Raw genomic sequence first — 19324 nt, 5'->3', positions numbered from 1 at the left:
GTGAAGAAGAGACAGTGCATCGTGGGAAGCCCCCAGCATCCTAGGCCTGTTGCAGCATAACTAAAAACCTTATTAAAAAGGAACTTTTTAAGCCTAATCATCAAAGCAGAGAAGGTGTCTGACACCAGCTTCCAGTTTTCACATAAAGACAACATCTGATGACCTCCCCTGTACCCTTAATGTAGAGTTTTCAAACCTACAGAAATGCTCAGTAGACCATTAGAATTGTTTTTCCACTGGTAGCCCAGGTAAGCTGTACAGGCAGAGATCACCCTCATTGGCTATTATTTTATTTTGGAAGCAGGCAGAAATATGAAATCTGACAGAAACCCCTCAGTTCAGAAAAGAGAAATAAGGATTACCCCTAGTAGGCAAAACCTTGATTGTTCAAGGTTTTATTCATGAGGAGGAAGATTTTAAACTTTGAAGAGAAGCTAATATGGGAGAAATATGATCTCTCTTTCTTTAACTGCAGTGTTCTGGTTTAACTGAAGGCTTTTCAGGCTGCTTTTATAATAAGCTGATAATAATGACTTACAACAGTCCAGGTGATGAACATATGAACCAGCTTTTCAGCATCACTTTGAGAAAATGCTTTTTTATTATGTCTTCCACTTACCAGAGGGTCGTACTCCCAGAGCTGGTTGCCTTTGAGGTGATGGCACTTGAGCATCATGACGGGTCCGTTTAGCTTGGACACGTCTAGACACAAGTCATCTGTCCTGATCTCCTTGTTGGCCGTATAGGAGAAAACCTGCACACATCACCCACAGACTTTCTCTCTTTTTGTGCCGAGAATAACTCTAATGTCAACAGTGATCAACATTTACACTGTAATCCATGTATAGTTACAGCATTTTGTAATTTCTCTGTTACCTGGTTGCCTCCCATCCCGTGACAGTTGAAAATGCCGACCTTCTCGTTCTCCTTGCGGGCCATGTTGTCCAGACACTGGTTAGTCTCCACATTACGGATCTGAGCCAAACACACAGGAAACAAGTTCATTGCTTGAATACACACCCACACCGTTTAATCCATACAGATTCAAGTGTTGCTTGTGTGAGCGAGTGTACCTCTCCCAGGGAGTAATAGTGCCGAGGGATCTGGGAGTCAGGGTAGATGTTCTCCAGGTACCAACTGAAGGGTTTACACTGAAGCTTTTGCCTCAGAGCAGTGCGAGACGTGATGTCACCATAGTCTACTTTGGTCACACCTGGACACACAGACACACACACAAAAAGGTCAAACAAAACACTGCATGCTGCCATTCCCCCATGTGTATAAGCTTTATTTAAACTGTGTTAGGATTGAGCAGAAAAGACCCACATGCTGATCTGAAGCAGCCAAACATGTTCAAAACTGCTAAATTGCCTTTTTTTTTTTTTGAAAAGAACATGAAATAAGTTGTAACACCTGGACTGAAAATGACCCAACAATGACAACAAACATGTGCCTGATGAAGAGCAATGGAGGTCAATCATCTTTTTCATATAATAACTGATAGTAACTACATCGAAAATGGAGCTAGCACACTGTGGAGGTCCAGTTTCCACTTATATGTTTTATGCTTACAAATAAAAAAACAAAAACCCTGTAACGCTGAGATGCTACTCATATCATTTTGTTGAGTTATGATTGAATTGTGTTTAGAAAAGGTGCGGCCCTTTGGCTTGAATTCAGTGAAGTCTGACCCGTCTAGCAAGATAGTTCACTTCTTGTTTTTTCAGTACAGTACCTTTACATACTCAGCAGGACGTGCCCACATTGGAGTATCAGGACCATGGGAAATCGTGCACTCAATTACTTCAATTATTAGCTTTGTCTTTTAACTTTGGGCCACTATTACAACTATAACTTTCCCTTATATCCATGCTTTTATGTATCCATTCAGGTTAAAAGCTCATCCAGTTCAGGATTGATGGGGGGGATGGAGCCTGTCTTAGCCGACATTGGGTGACATGTCTGGTAAAACAGAGAGATAAGAAACCATTCATGATCACATTAACCCCAAGTGGATTATTCCAATTTGGAAAAATCAATTAATCAAACATGCTTGTCTTTGGAGGAAATTTGGATTCAGGAGACAGACAGTCTCTCTACTTTTAAGATTAGGCTTAAAACTTTCTTTTTTGATCAAGCATATAGTTAGGGCTGGAGTGTTTCTTCTTAACTTAAATAACCTTTTCCCACTCTATTTCTTTATACACCACTCTGCATTTAATTGTTAGTTATTATTAATCTGTGTCTCTCTTCTGTCCTGTCTTCCTTGCCTAACCCCCAACTCGTAACAGATGGCTGCCTCACCCTGAGCCTGGTTCTGCTGCAGGTTTCTTCCTGTTAAATGGAGTTTTCCTTTCCTACTATCGTCAAGTGCTTGCTCATAGGGGCCGTTTGATTGTTGGGGTTTTCTCTCTATTACTGTAGTGTTACAATATAAAGCGCCTTGAGGCCACTGTTGCTGTGATTTGGTGCTATATAAATAAAACTCAATAGAACGGAACTGAATTATGATCTCATTGTTATGCCCGGGAACTGATCTAATTAGGGCTGATGCTTTCTTCCAGCTCTGTAAGACCTCTATTATACAACTGGTCAGGTTATTGAAACAAGCGTAAGAATGACAGAAGAGCGCCCCCTGTCAACAAAAGTGAGAGAGGTATAAATGTGTTCCACGAGATGCTTCGCATCTAAAAATATTCTTTATTTCAGTAGCTCTGCTTCTCTTTTGGTTGCTTTTCTGCTGCAAGCTTGTGTGTGTGTGTGTGTGTGTTCATGCAAGTTAACACATGCTTTGTAGCGTGAAATTACTCCCCGCCTCCCCCCATCCTGCACTGTTGGGTCACCACTGCAATATCACGCAGTCAGCGGGTTAATGGATAGATCACACCTGTCACAGAGATTAACCTCCACACACGAGCACATACATGAACGCAAACACGCGCACACACAAACACACAAAATGTGGCAAAACTCACCAGGAGAGATGATGTAGAAGAAGTTTTTAAATTCGTCCATCCAAACTTCTGCCAGACGCCGGTTGTTTTTGTTGATGATCTGTCCTGTTCCTCCGGGAAACGTGTAGGGCGTCGCCTTTCTGAACACGTGACCCACGTGAGAGCACGTGACAATCTCTAGAGTCCCGCCACACTGCCAAATCTATGAGAAACAAGCCTTGTCAACACTAATTTAGAGAATAAATTGAAGAGTAGACACACTGTAAGTCCTGGGCACTGAACGAGCTAAGACAGACCAGTGAACTCAGATGGGAGATGGATGACGCAGACTGGTCCCGGCTGTGCTGTGCCAGTCTGAATAAATTTGACTCAACGCCAGCCGGGATGACGTCTGACGAAGTCTTAGTCAGGTCAACAATTTATTCAGAGAAGTCAATCTAGAGGTGTAACATCTGCGTGTGTTTCTGAACCCTAGCTGACACTTCTGAATGGAAGAATAAAGTCATGTCAGTTGTCAGTGGGTGTGTTCACTCACTCTGAAAGAGATTTCCAGGTTCTCTCCTCCCCAGATGTCCATGCCTGCGTCATATGTGCCAATCTCCTGGAAATAATCTCTGTCTATGGAGAACAAGCCGCCTGCCATGGTGGGAGTCCTGAACAGAGACATCGGAGAAAAGGTAAATTAGGAGAAAGGCAGGTTAGTGCCACTTAAATCACTGATGGCCGGCTTTTTAAAGGTCATCCAGTACCTACACATTCCATCAGGGTTTTATATTTCACTCCTCTCACCCCCTGTTATTTGCTGATTTCCTGTTTTTTCTCCTCTCTTCTCTGTTGCTGTGACAGTCATGTCAGAGTTAAACGGCCTCGAGGCCTCTTTCCATTTTCCCTCCCGCTTACAGAACGGCTTCCTCTTCTTTAGAGCTTATTCTTCTCCGCTGCCTGTTTTCGCTTTTGCTTAAAATGTCTTACGAAAACACAATATGTTGCACACAAACAGACAAACATATCCTGAACGCGCACAGATTGATGGTGCATGTCCAGCAGTTGGCTAAGAGCGGGAAATAATAAGCAACCCAGAAATGGAAAAACAGTTCGTCAAACAGTTCGTAAAATGTGGCTTTATAACAGAAGACAATAACGACAAAGCCAACACAACAGATCTATGTATCCTTTCCTTTTTTCCTGAAGAGATATCAAAGCTTTCTAAAGCTTACAATAAATCACTTTCTTTACGACACTCAAACACGTCGCAGTAAAACAAAGAAAACCCACTAATTTACAGCAAATCCTGGATTCTAATTAAAGTCATTTATCTAAACAGGGACCGGCCCTTACGTACATAAAAGCGTAGTTCATCATCTCAACATATCACAAGACTGAAATAAACAGAAACACTGCCACTGTATAAAGCATCAAAAGGCGGGTAATACTCAGCTTTGTGTTTGAAGCATACAATATCAAAATGACACATTTAGCAAGTTCAGAGAATTTCTTCAGATCTTTTCTGTTTATTGTATTTTTTTAAAGTCCAACAGCGGCTAAGAAAACCTTCCCAAGTGAGTAGAGACTTCTGCACATTGCCGTAAATTACAAGGTAGATGAGCCCATAATAACTAGCTTAGCTGCTGATTTCCTCCTCTGCTGTCAACATATGCAGCTCCTCAGAGAGTGACAGCAAAAGACCTGCAGTTTGCATCGTCTAATGAAGAGAAATTCCCCCAGCAAATGCACACGTGGAAGCTTGAAACCACATCAGCATTATTCGTTACAGTTTTTTTCATTCTGCAAACTCCATACGTGCAATAATGTGAAAGCGCTCTGTGGCAGAACAGGGTTTTTATGTAAATCGTGTCATTAGTGGAAATTAATTTTCTGCCCTGACACAACAACCCAGTTTTGTTTTTTAGGCCACTTAAAAGACACCCTAAGGAAAATTTTGTCAAGCAGAACTGAGAAAAACAACCGAAATCGGGGGCGCGGGGTGTTACATAAGCTACATTATGTGTGTGTGTGTGTGACCTTGAATATTGGCATCAAGCATGCTTAGAAACAAGAGCAGGAAAAAGAGATGATAGACAGGCAGAAATAAGCTCTTGATTTTAGTTCCAAGGTCTACAAACAACAAAAAAAAGCCCCTCAAAACAAAAAAACACAATCTTACATAAACATCTTGCATTGAACAGAAGTGGAAAGTTCACTCTATTCTTTCAGTATTCCTGCCTTGAGAACCTCTTATGATGAACTGCAGCAGCAAACTGAATGGTAACATATACACTGTTTGTAAAGTGGTTTGATCGCTGGTGTCCGGTTTAGGTAAATTCCTTTTTTCATGTAACCTAATGGAGATGCCAAGGCAGCTGTACAGCAGCAGCAGCAGCCATAGAATAAACAGGGATTGAAAAAGATAAAGAGTTCAGGGTTTTTGCCTGCTATAGGAAGGCTTAGGCGCAGTGCCTAAGTGTTTCTGATTAAAGAATGTAAAGGCCTTTAGGCGACATATCACAATCAGTGAGTTTTATGCAGAGCTGGGCAGCCAGGAGCTCACAGTGTGAGCAGAGATCCTGGGTGGCTCCTTCTCCACGTAAAAGCAGGTGTCAGTGTTTAAAACATCTATGAAGGGGATGAGGCTTAACTATCCTTTGAGTCATGATAAGAAAGATTAAAAAAAAGAAAAAGAAAAAAAAAAAAAAGGTCAGTCTGGTGAAGTTTAATGACAGCAAACAGTGAGGTTACGTCAACGTGCCAGGCTGCAGTTCAGGTCTCTCTAGTTTTCTTAACTGAATTGGGCAGGGTGCTTGTTTTGGTGTGCATGTGTTTGCTTTCAACCGCTGTGCTGTTTCTGTGTCTGAGTGTGAAATACAGAAATAAACTACATTTAATAGCCTGAAACGGTAACCTGTGTTCATCAACTGCAACTTGGAAAAGATAACTGCTTCCTGTGTGTAAACGTGTTCATATGCAATTGCACAAAATAAACTTTTGGCTTTAATGCCGCAATATACTATCGTGAACTGCTGGAAACAGTGATGAGAGCATGGGTAGACTGTGGTCATAAAGGGACGGACATGGTCGGCTTTGGTTTTTCGATGATTATTAGTTGGTACTAAAGGGAAAACAGTTTGCCAAGAAAACATATGCCACACTATTACATCACCACCTGCAGCCTGAAATGCTGATATAAGACAGGATAGATCCATGCTTTCATGTTGTTTAGACCAAATTCTGATCCTATCATCAACTGAATATCATAGCAGAAACTGAGACTCATTAGACCAGGCAACATTTTTCCAATCTTCCAATCTTGTTTTGGTGAACACAAGCAAACTGTAACCTCAGTTTCCTGTTCCTAGCTGACAGGAGTTGCACCCTTCCAAAATACCTTAGTCATTTGAGTTACTGTTGCCTTCCTATCAGCTCAAAGCAGTCTCTGTCTATTTTCCTCTGACCTCTGGCAACAACGAGGCACTTTCCCCAGATAATTTCCACTCACTGTTTTCTCCTTTTTTGCACTATTCTGTGTAAACCAGATGGTGGTTTAGGAGATACTCCTTCAAAGTCACTTAAATCACCCTTTCTCCCTATTCTGATGGGGCGTACCAAATTTAGTGGCTTTTGAGTGTAGGACTCATTTTCAGGTTGAAAGATGGAGCAAACTGTTTCAAAGGATGGAGGGTTGCAGTAGGAGGACTGAGGTACCAGCTGTGACTGTATGGCAAAGGTAATTGTTTACATGGATCAAAGGGTAAGGTTTAAGGGCCTCTCTGCAGAATTTAGTTAGGTCAGGACTAGCCCAGGGTCATAGATGTCCTTTGGTAAAATGAAAAGACTTAACTTGAAGCATAGAAACTGCTGTCAGTCTGTTTTATAAGTATGAAAAGGATAATAGCAATGAAATTTAAAGACTCATCTTGCTGTGTGTACCACCCACCTGACAGGCAGTGTGCGGTCTCCTTTGCGGCGGTCCATCTCCCTTTGAGGTACAGGGTACCAGCGGAAGTTGAGCTTCCAGTTGAATCCTCCGTATGTCATGTCAGAGCCTGCCATGTACTCAAAGGTATCATCGCTGATAACATCGATAATGGGGCACACCACTGTTTTCCTACAGTAAACAGAGACACATCAGCGCACGCACACACACACACACACACACACACACACACACACACACACACACACACACACAGTACATCAACCTGCTGTTCATAACCCTGGGTGGACATCAATCAAGGCTAAAAGTTTATCTGCAAGATGTGTCACCTCCAGAACCAAATACAGTCATAAGCCAACTTCTCACCAGCTGTCACTCATCTCTCATTACACCTTTGTAAACCCTGTGCATTTTCTCCATGTGCTGGTGTGAGTGTGTGTGTGTATACCTGCTTACGGCTAGCAGTAAACAGAGAATGAGTAATTAAACGTAAGATAAACACAAGGGCAAGCCCCCTGCAGGCTCAACAATACTTTATTGATTTTCTTTTCCAGGCTTGCCAATGGTCTGCGTATCTTTTGTGTTTGTGTGCCTTACCTGTCTTGTTTGATGCGGGCAAGCAGAGGCTCCAGCCATCCTGTTGTGCATTCACAGTGAGCATCCAGAAAGGTTATGACCTGAGAACATGGAGGGAAAACATAAGACAAATCTAGCAGTGCAAACACAATATGGAGAGCAGTTGCTGTGGATGTCACGTATGTGGACATGCGCACACACCTGGCCAGTGGAGATAGACGCTCCCTTGAGGCGTGCGCGGATGAGCCCGGACCGCTGCTCCATCCTCACGACTCTGACGGGGACTTCCAATTTTCTCACATACCTCTCCAACTGCTGTTTGAGGAAATCTAATAAATGCATATATAAACAGATAAGAATGCAAAACAGGCGCCTACAAAACAAAAGCTGGATTACAAGCTGTTCCTCCAACCCACTCCATTTGTAGCAGCAGGGATCAGAGATAACTGTGTGCTTGCGTGTTTTCTTTCATGTATGTGGCCTTCTCATACAATACCTCTTGTACCTGCTAGGAGCTTCTCCATCAGCTTAAACACAAGTGCAAACATAAACACACAATCCGTGACCTGCACCATCTAACCTGAGGTCTCGTAAGGTTGCTTCTGCTGGTGGTAGTTGGTTGGGGTGGGGGGGTGGGGGATTGAGGGTAATAACAGAGTGTAATCCCTGCGTCTGGCAAATTAAAGACCTAATCTCCCCCAAACAGGGATTAACAGTATTGCACAGGGTGGAGTGGCACACACAGCCCTCATACATGCACTGACTATCTCTTGGGCACCAGTACAGGCACATACACACATGTGCAAAAACATCTACCTACGCAGAATCCAGCAAAAATCATAGCTCTAAAAAATAGGCTAAGCCTCAAACTAGAGAGAGACTGAAGGAATTATTTGCAGTGAGTGTTACTGTGTGTGTGTGTGTGTGTGTATGAGAGTTTACCTCTCTCGCTGGCATCATCCACCAGAACAATCTCCTCCAGCAGTGTGTGTGGAGAGCGGTCAATCACGGAGTGGACGGTTCGCAGCAGCGTGGTCCAAGCCTCGTTGTGAAATACAATCACAACGCTGGTGCGAGGAAGATTATCGGGGTATAACTTGTTCTTGCACCTAAAGCAAGTAAACAAAAATATGGTAAAAATAATCAAAAGGGTCAACTCCATGCTGCAAGAATACAAGAATATTTACAAGCATATTTCTACATATATAAATCTTTGGTTGGTTCTCATCTTACATTTGCAAGTTTGATCTGCTACCCATATGAATTAAAGCAGAAAGAAAAACTTAGAAGGCCCAGAGACATGCTACTAACTAACTGCATCTCTCAAAGAGATGCCACAACAGAACTGGTCCAGAAGACATACAGTAGAACTGACATGATATTAAAGCCAGAATCTTGTACACAGAATATATGATATCAACCTGAACCTTTCATCTACTTCTGGAACAACAGATATGATTCAAAAAGGAACTCCTTAAACTTTTTTTAGATGTAGACTCTTGGTCTGAAAAGTGAAGTCAGAAATGCAGAAGTTAAATAAACCTGCATTTTTTCTAATGGACAACAGGGGGCGGTTCCAAAAAGAAGTCTATTAGAGAATAGAAAATAGATTATCTCACATTGTTTAATACTTCATTGAACACGTTCCTCATGAGTTAACGGTCTAAGCCAAATGTTTAAAGTGACGGTCAAACAAGCATGATGTTATTTTATATTTGTCTGGCCCGTTTAGGGATCTACGCTCCTACTGTTACCTAGTGCCACAGGCAGTGGGTAGTGACTGAGAGAATGAGACTCCCGATAGAAGAGGCAGAAACGATCTCAAATGGTGTCTGGTGTCTGTTCGGGAGGTGCTCAGAGTAGAATGCTCAACCCAAAACAGAAGTAAGCAAAACTAATGAATGTCACAGTAGCTTGGTACATCATTTATTTACAGTATTCTAAAAGACTTTGGGCCAAAAAGTTTGGAACTGGTTAGAAAAAGGTTGATACAATGTATAACCATTTGTATCTATAAAACAGACTTGGCATTATTTCAGAGATTGAATTATATTTTAAATTAGTTATTAATCTACAGTCTGCTTATTTTAATTAGTTCTAAATTTCAAAAATCTTCAATGTCACCAAATGCTTTGTGTGTAGAATGATACAAAGTTGCTTAGCACAAGGCAAGCTCATTCAAGAGTGCATAGCCGCACAGCACAAATGATGAAACAGCTGAAGATACAACATGAAGCAGAAACAACAAAAAATACAAAGGAGCAAAAAGAAGCGGTGTGTGAGATGCATCAAAAACTAAAAGCAGACAAGGCTTCACAAAAGGCAACAATACAGGCAATAAGTGAAAACGCAGACTTGATTTTAAACAGACAAACATGAACTTGCAGAGACCGAACAAAGAAAGGAAAAAGAAAAATCCTAGGAGACACATAACAATCCGGGCTCTGTGCGGCTGTGAGAGCTGCAGCTACATCGACTTTATACAAGAGTTAAAAAAAGAGAAGAAATGGAAAAAAAAAAAAAATCAACTAAACCACATTAGACAGTCCTAAAATCACTCAGATCATCATTTCGCTCCTTGTGAAAAATCATCGTAATCAACTTCAAAGAAAACTGAGGGTGAATAATAAACGAGCATCCGAGCGTAAATCCCCAGATTTAGACCGAGAAAGACAGAATTAGTGGGTCAGCATGATCACACTTGATTAGTGATATTAATTAGAGTGTGAGTCATTTTCGTTGCAGTGTTGAGTGCACACATCAAACTCTCTTACTGAGAGACAGTGAAGGATGGGGTTGCCTAACACAGGACAACAGGCACAAGGAGACGAATATTAGCGCAGTGAAGACAGTTAGTCACATCTTTTTAAATAGCTCTCCACAGTATTTCCAGAGAAACACTTCATTTAAATGGTCAAATTGTCAGGTATACACTCTTTAGGCAAGGTGTCAAGCTTATTTCTGTTCATGGCTGGGCCTCACACATATGCAGTTTGATCTTAACAGCGCTGGATCAGTAAAAACATTGCATAATACCCAATTATATATTAAAAAAAAAAAAAACCCTCCAGATTTGCCCCTTTCTTTTAGTGCAAAAAAGTCCAAACATATTTTGAAAAGGCTCACACTTAATGAACCATCCAGCTATAAAACAGATGATTCACGTTCAGTCAGTCCGCTGTCATTACAAAGAAACGCTCCTGTCGTAAATCAAAATAATGTGTGGGCACGGCTCCTTGGCTGAAGCATCCCGCTTCAGTGCGGCATGGCAGGCCATAGGTAATGTCTTTGTCAGGCTGTAAAACTGATGATGATTCAGACCTCTGGCTCCAATTAAATTAACAGTTCAGACAATCTCCCTCAAGACTCGATCCATTTCTAATGATTTATGACAAAATACTTCCTGGTGCAAAACAATAAAAAGTTATTCTCTTCTTATCTGCAATTTCCAGTTCGCAAAGCAATCCAGTCCCCTGGATTGGACCTTTTGTCGGCTCAGTTCTGGCCTGTATGTCTGACGCTTTAGGATTTAGGCACAAAGTTTGCACAGTTTAAATAAATCTGACAATTTCAAGGTTGATTTCAGTTCAGTATGAAAATCAGCCTTCCGATGTCTTCTTGTCAGCCTTCTTGCTCGATGTAGCTACTCCAACACTTTGTCTCTTCACTGTAGCTGCCTTTATTTGCTCATAACGTTTTATTGCACTAGCTGTAAAGCAGCACAGATACCCGCTCCTACAAATAAACGTTTAAAATGAATTTCCAGAAATTCTTCCACTATGTTTTAGGTTGCCTTGAGTTTATAAAAACCATCAAAATCAGTTTAGGGGTCACATTAAAACTCCTTACTGCTGGCCTTGACAGCTTTACTTCAGTGTTACACAGACTACAGTAAATGCTGCATAGAGGACTACCTATTCATACTGCATACAATATTCTTTTTTTAATGCAAAGTAATTTCTTTACAGGTTTATGTTTACCAAAATTAAGCAACATGATCCACTAAAATCCCTGTGAATAACATATATTAAGTATGGGTTGGTGGGTCACCTGGTTAGAGTTAAAGCAGACAGAATCATCTGTACACACATCTGTAGGTCAAGCAAAAAAGGTAGCCTGCCATGACACCTGCATGCAAGCACTCCGATATAAAACTGTCTCACACGCTAAGTGTTTTCTAAGTGTTGGAGGACGAAACTGAAAGCAGCCCGACATCCTTCCTCTAACAAATTCAACTCTTACAAGAGCCAAATGGAATAGGATCTGATTTCCTCCTCTTTATAACTCCCCCTCCTGCTTGTGATCATCCTGAGCGCCTCGCTCTCTCTGCGGCTGATTCTGACTCAAGGAATGCAAGAGCGACAGAGGAGAGGAGGTCAAGAGTGTATTCTCTCCTGCAGCTGCCCGTGGAGCACGTTAAAAACACGAAGTAATTCTCAGTGTTTGGGGTGTGCATGTTCGTATGCTCGAAAATAGGGAGGTCGATGAGCACACAAGATGATTCACTGTAAAAACAGAGACAGCCTTTGAGTCTTTTAATGTTTTTCTAAGGCGGCTCATTATTTCTCGCTCACATGAAAAAAACATGACTTAAGGCATGATCTTTGGTGTGTAGCAGAGGAAAAAGAAGACCGTGTGTCTATACACAGCCAGTCGCAAACATGTTTATTTGTATTAGCATTTTTTTTTAAAGAGCAATTGTAGGGAGCCCTGTGCACTCGAACAGTCAGGGTGGCGGAGCAACATTTGGCAACGGCAAAGCAAGCTAATGAGTTACAGGCTGCGTCTTCAAGCAGGGAATTGTGGGGATATTTAAACATGGGCGTGCGGACTGGCTTTAATTAAACAGCATTATTGTTGCAACATTACACACACACACCAATAAAAGTCTGCATTCTCAAAAAACAACAAAAACAACAATGTAGTCATCACCAAAAAAAAGAAGCTTTTCTGAAAGGTGTGGTCATGGAAAGTATTTTCACATACTGTAAATCCACCCAGACACATATAGAATTACACACACACACACACACACACACACACACACACACACACACACACACACACACACACACACACACAGGCGTGACCGTAACGTCAGAAAGACTTGTTCTCCACTGTTCTTTCTGCACTTAATGACTGCACTGCTGACAAGAATGAAAATGAAAGCAAGTAGCGATCTTCAGCTGGGGCGTGTGGATGTCATAAGGCCTGCATTCTAATTGGCTGCTGCACAAAAAAGATCCAGATCATTTCCTTGGCCGACTAGATGATGCCCTTTAGAGTGACCTGACAAAATATAAAGCTCATCAAATTAAATCTCTTGCACAAGTTTGTTAAAGTCCAAGACAAGAAAATGATCAAAATTCTGCCAAGACTGCATGTTACATTCAAAATGCCTGACTTCCTGTTGGGCCTAAGGTATGGCTCAAAGCTCCAGGCTTTTTGTCTATCTTAAGATGTTACACAAGACAACATAAATGCAGATTAAATATGGTGCTGGGGTGGCTTCACTGAAATATTGTAGGTGGCACAAAACAGCCATTTTGCCACACTGACGTGCAAAAGCCATTAAGTATAAACTGCACGAAAGGTGATTCATGGAGAATTTCCATGGCCCTAGGGTGGACTGCCATAATCTTCACACTAAAGCATAATCAAGGCTTTAAGCGCCTTGATCTAACTGTTGTGATTTGATGCTATGGAAATAAAGCTGAGCTGAACTGAAGGCTTGAAGTTTATTCGCAGAACCTTTCAGGTGAATATGGTGAACCTGTGAGGAGTTCATCAAAGTAAAATTGACATTTCCTGTTCCCACTAGCTGGTGCTCAAAATATCATTGACTATTGGGATATAGATGTCTGAATCTTATTAAGTGTCAAGTTTGGAACAGACTGAACAAGGTCTATTTCAGTTATACTATTTTGGCTCCTCGTGGCAGCACATCAAAGTCTGGAATGCCACCAGCGGATCCACCATTTAATAAAAACTCACAGCCTTCATAATAAAGTAACATCAACTCTTTGAGCGTTATCTGGTCAAAATTTAATGCGCTGATCCTGCCTCGATCAGAGTGTAAAACATGTTAAATACTGTCATATATGAACTCTTATAAATCATGTCAAGCTTGGGGCTAGTTGGACAATTTATGTGTGAATTACACATTAAAATTTAATGCTGAATGACTAAAACTCGCCACTGCATCACGGACACGGCAATCAAAAGAAAGTCAAAAGCTTCACAATTTAGCATGACCAAAGTCTTTAGTTCAAGACTGATCAAATATGAAGATGATTAGATTAAACTATGAGGAGTTTATTAAAGTAAAATCCCCTGAAAATGGCCAAACAGTCACATGTGCACCAAATTTCACACAGGCACTACTGTATGTGTCAGGTCTCCTTGTGCAGATCTATAAAATATGTAAATTTTCATCAGATTGACACGTGTAGAAACCAAGATGAGTTCTGAACATTTTCCGGCTCTCAAAAAAGCCAGATTCATTTGACAGAAACATAATAATGCAACAAATTAATTACAATATGGCCTTCGCACTGTCAGTGCTCGGGCCTTAATAAACCATAAGTGAGTTTTTTCCCCCCTTTAAAGTATCAGCTAATGACAACCTCATTTGTGATGAATTCAGCCAGTTTCCCTAAACTTGCTGATCCACACACGCAGTGAAATAGACACAAATGCATGCACTCCTACACACACGCAGCCACACGTTCCCTTGCACGATATTGACTCCGTCTTATCTACTAATTGGAAAAGCAGATAGACGGAGGGAAGGCTGAGTGAAAACACACCTAGTAATCAACTCTCGCTCAAAGACTAAAACCCATTTCACGGATCAAGGTCCTCTTACTCTCCTGCCTGTCTACTGTGCATGTGCCCCTGCCTGTCACTGTTGCGCCTCTCAGTCAGTCTTCCTCTCCATCGCTCCAAAAACCTTCATTTCTGATGCATGTTCCTCTACTGAAGCAAAAAAAAAAGAGACGGGGGGGGGGGGGGTTGCTTTCCACCTCCCTGAGCTAACCTTGACATATCTTTTCAGCTGTTGGCTGGATGCACATCGTCTGCCTGTCTGAAGACTGAACAACCTTCAACCTAAAACCACTCGCACTCACACACAGTCAACATTGAAATTCTGCTCACATGATATATGAATTACACACATAACTTAATATTATAAAAGTGTTGCTGAAAAAAACATTACATCACTAAAATGATGCTTTAGCTGTTGTGACAGGGTTTAGGATTTATTTATGGGCAGCAATTGTGTAAATATGACTGCCCACAGTCACCACGTGTTCATTCATGAGTTTACAGAAACCTTGCAGAATAAAGGTGCTCAGAATGGTGCTTTCATTCACTGATTGCACACTGACTGCAATATTAAGACACAATTACTGTTGGGTTGGCTATGTCAAGCAGTTTTACAACACATATAATAAACACAAGCACAGCTCTGCTTTACTTCTTTGTGACCGTGAGTAATCAGAGTAAAAATCCCTGTGCTGATGTGCTAATGAAAACTGTTCCGGTAACACTTTATCATCATCAGCTGGATTTAACAGCAGCCTTGAATGAATGAATCGCGCTAAAACCACATGCAGTCACAAAAAGAACATTTTCACAGGTATTCACATGCAATCCTGTGAAGAACTAGGTACACCCTCACTGCCTCCATAGGAATTAAGAGTGTAAATAGCAGATAGGTGCACTTGATTAACTGATCATCAGCAAGTGTGAGCACCTCGAGTGTTGGAGATTTGCTGGTCTGGAGCATTCAGGTGTGTACAATGTTCCCAGGACTGGATGTCCCAGCCAATTCACCCCAAGGTCAAACTGTGCCAGTGCTCAGAGAAATTGGCAAAAACCCAAGAGTTTCATCTCAGACTCTCCAGGCCTCAGTTAGCATACTGAATGTTAAAGTTCATGACAGCACAATTACTGAAAGACTAAATAAGTATGGCTTTTTTTGGCGAAATTCCCAGGAGAAAGCTGCTTCTCTTTAAAGGGAACATTGCGCATGGCTTAATTTTGCAAAGTTGCATCTGAGGGAAAAACCCCCACACAATTGTTTTGGAACAATATCTTTACAACAGGCAAACCAAATGAGGAGATGTTTGACCATAATGGTCACGTTATGTTGGTGAAAACCAAACAGAGCACATCAGCAACTATCAGCACAGCTGGGCTTGTTTTGCTTTAACCGACCCGGGCACCTTGCAGTCATTGAGTAACCTAGAGTTAAATGTGAGGACATCTGTGTGATAGATAAAGCTTGTCCCAAATTGGGTCAGGTTAAAGGACAATGATCCAAAAACAGCAACAAATCTACAATAGAGCAGCATAAAAAAAAAAGGATGAAGGTGCTGAAATGATCCGGTCAGAGTCGAGACCTCAACCTGACTGAAATGCAGTGGTGGGGCCTTAAGACAGCTGTGAAAAAACCCTCACAAACATCAATGAACTGAAGCAACGTTGTGGGCAATAATTCTTAATCACTGATGTGAGAAACATATACAGTCATAGAAAAACTGATTACTTCCAGTTACTACAACTAAAGGTGGTCCTATAAGCCATTTAATCACAGAGCCCTGTGTAAACTTCCCTTTTCACATGACCGTATCTACTGTCATGAAATCCTGCATACTGATTCTCACCAGAGCTCAACTGGCAGTTTTGAAACCAGCACAAATGGTGCTCAGCAGAGTTTGTTTTAACACAGTGTGAAAGCTCTCCAAAAACATTTGTCTTTTAAATGTTTTTTTCATGAAAACCATTCTCAAATGATTTGCAAAAAGGAAAAACAGAAGCTGGTTGAAACTGGAAAAAAATAATAATATGAATTGTGGGAAGCTTGGTGAACACCACAAAAAAAACCCAAACAAAACACAAACATTACATCTTTGGAAAACATTCTGCTGTCTGTGCGATGTTTAGGTGGCACTGGATAGATTTGACATGTATAATTTCCTGTTATTAATATTAACATATAATGATCTATGTTTATACTTACTACACAACATAACACAAAGAGGATATTTAGGCCATGCTTCATACAATATGAATACCGAATTAGGAACTCCTGACTGTTTTTCAGGAAGTTCAAATTCCCTTGAGATCTTTGAGGGCACCACACCCTCTCTGCTCTCCGAGTATCAAAGTTTAATAACTTCCTAACGAATACTCAGAGGTGCTTCTAACCTACATTTATTTTTGTATGTTATCCCATTTTAAGATATGACATTTTTACTAGACATTTCTTTAAATCTCCTATCTAAAGTTTTCCTAATTTTGCTATACTGTATAGGTCATGCCATTTAAAAATAATAACACTAATAAAAGATGTATTATTGTTATTATCATGACAAAACACAGGACTTGTTGCTGGGAGAGGCAGCTCACCCTTCTAGGCGGACGTCAGGCAGCGAACGATTGAGAGCAATCATCTCCGAGGCCATGAGGTTGAACTGGTTGATCTTAAACATTTCCTTCATTTTCTCCTGCTGCTCTTTAGGGATCACCACAGGTTTTCCTCCTTCACCAGGCCCATCTCGCGGTCTGGACAAGGTGTCTACAGAGGATACATATTCAGCTTTTCAAACTTGATGCTTGACAGTGCCATAAAAATGTGTCTGTGTATGGGTTTGTGTGGTGATACACCCTCACCGTCTCTCCCGGGCAGTCCTCTCTCCTTCTTGTCATCACACTTGTTGCACTCGCTGAAGTAGAGCAGAATGAACATGTCCAGCATCACCCAGACCAGAGAGGTGGCCAAAACCACCTTACAGTAGGCGAACCTCCGCATCCTGAAAATGTAGAGTGAGAAGGGGGGGTAGTTACCATCAGAGGGTTTCTTTGAAAGCATGGTAGAGGAGGCAACTCTTCTCATATCTTTCCCACCTTTCTACTCAGGCCACTCAGCGTTTAGCCTTCCTACAGCTCTGAGCCTTAGATTGCTGGAAACACTTCCACCTGTCCATCAGTCTGCCTGACTCCTGTCTCCTATCTGTCAAGCTTTTTATCAGGGCCCCTCTAAGTGGTCATCTCTACACTCAGTGAGATTCTCAAAATGACGGACTCCTGTCTTACTGGAGAAACAAAGCAATAAATCTATAAGGGTGGTTAGCTAAGAACAATGAACGTTTATAATTGTTTATAGAGAAGATTTTGTTTTTTTTAAAGGCAGTGGTTCCAAAATGGGGCTGCCAAAGAACATCAGTGTACTAAGTCCAAGTGTGCCTTGGGATTTTGTGACAACCATACATAAATATTGCATTACACAAATGCACAAAGACAAACAAATGAATTTTTAATTTCCTGTGTGTTGACAAATTCTATCCACTAAAAAATAAACTAAAAAATAAAATCCCAGAAAAGTCTGTTTGTACAGTTTCTAGATGGTGCATATTACAAATATTTGACACATCAAAACCTATGATTGAGTCAGGACTGACAGCAAGGGGGGAATTCATTTTTATGGCAAGCTAGCCACAACTAACCAATGCCAAGGACCCCACAGCTAAACAAAAGGGAAAAATTAAAACTGCATGTAGATGGTGTCCTGTAAGCTGGCCATCTTATAGCTTCACTGTGTCAACCCCCTGCCCCCTGGCCTGCGTGCGTCATCTGTTAGAAGAAGTTGGCTAAGGCTGACACGCCAAGCAAGTTAAGGAGGCACTTGGAAACCAAACATCCCTTTTGAAAGTCGCTTGGCCCGCTTCAAAAAGAGAGCTGGATTTGAACCAAAGGAAGCTAAACTGTTTGTTGGATTGCGGGAACGTGTCTGATAAGGTGTTGGAGGCAAGTTGCATTCCAGAGGACCTTGTGACACATTCTTTTAGAATATTACCAGTGTTGTATGGTAGGTCCAGGTGGTGCAAAAAAATGCAATCAAAAGAAGAACTGATGACATCTCAGATGACACTCAGAGGCTGTTATACAGGTGTGACCTGAAAATCTGTCTTGCCCTTTGGGCACAAAAAGTTTAAAAAACAATGTTTTACGATATCTAAACAACACTCTAGTTCTACACAACAACCATCTAGTATATCAGTGTTCCCAAATACCCTGCAGGATATGAGCCAATCTACCCTTTGTACATTTAACATACCAAATCCCTGTGTTCTAAAGTGCAGTCAGACACCCACTCAAAGGTAAGCACAAACACACACACGCAGCAGAGAGGGGAGCTGTGATAGTAATTGCTTTTCGTTGGCAGGCAGCAAGAGACAAGACACAGCCACATTAAAATTCCACTGCTCCCCTTTCCTTCTCTCCTTCAGCACCATCTCCCCTCTCTTTGGCTGATTCTCTGCCTCAATGATCCCTCAGGTTGCAGCAGCACAAGCAGAAGGGAGAAAATTAATTTGGCCACGGTGATTTCTCTCGTGCCCCCGGGAGGAAAAAAACGGTGTTTGTGCACAGCTAGCTTAGCTTAGCTTAGTTTAGGTTTGCTTAGCAGCCAGGGACATAAGAGAACTGCAGAGCAGCGTTTCTAAATTCCACCTGATAGGATTCTGGAAGCACAAAATGCCGTGCACAGCAGAAAACAAGAGGGAAGATTTAACTGTTTGTCTTTCCTCAGACTTCTGTTCCTGTGAGTTAAGTAGTTTTAGTGTTCAGGTTAGAGCTGTACTGTCCATATATGATATGCATATATGTAGTCCAGGGATGGGATTTGAGAACTAGAATATCTAATCTATCAGATGCAGCTGCAGAGTAAGAAATTATGGCATCAGACTCAGAGCAGTGCACACATGAAAGCCGTTTTTATCCTGCTTCCGTTTCAAATAATAAAACATCTGTGGGCCTTTTCCTCACACAGAAAATTGATCAAGAATCAATAAGC

At 41.4% G+C, this 19324-nt stretch overlaps 1 protein-coding gene across 2 annotated transcripts in view; it reads right to left on the bottom strand.

The window, feature by feature from the left end:
* The window catches only part of galnt1 (UDP-N-acetyl-alpha-D-galactosamine:polypeptide N-acetylgalactosaminyltransferase 1), a 55877-nt gene that overhangs the window by 4290 nt on the left and 32263 nt on the right, over nt 1-19324 (bottom strand). For both annotated transcript variants that reach the window (XM_063485940.1, XM_063485941.1), the window contains exons 3-13: nt 17143-17282; nt 16879-17047; nt 8404-8570; nt 7663-7790; nt 7483-7562; nt 6886-7056; nt 3490-3607; nt 2976-3156; nt 1074-1213; nt 877-975; nt 620-754 (exon numbers count right to left, since the gene is read on the bottom strand). In XM_063485940.1, the coding sequence (XP_063342010.1) occupies nt 620-754; nt 877-975; nt 1074-1213; nt 2976-3156; nt 3490-3607; nt 6886-7056; nt 7483-7562; nt 7663-7790; nt 8404-8570; nt 16879-17047; nt 17143-17281 (1527 nt within the window). In that variant the 5' untranslated portion in view covers nt 17282. The remainder of the gene's footprint in view (nt 1-619; nt 755-876; nt 976-1073; nt 1214-2975; nt 3157-3489; nt 3608-6885; nt 7057-7482; nt 7563-7662; nt 7791-8403; nt 8571-16878; nt 17048-17142; nt 17283-19324) is intronic.

Source organism: Pelmatolapia mariae, linkage group LG10_11 (assembly GCF_036321145.2).
Source record: "Pelmatolapia mariae isolate MD_Pm_ZW linkage group LG10_11, Pm_UMD_F_2, whole genome shotgun sequence".
Lineage (NCBI taxonomy): Eukaryota > Metazoa > Chordata > Actinopteri > Cichliformes > Cichlidae > Pelmatolapia > Pelmatolapia mariae.
The sequence above is the reverse complement of the archived record's forward strand: the minus strand, read 5'-3'. Positions and strand labels throughout refer to the sequence as shown.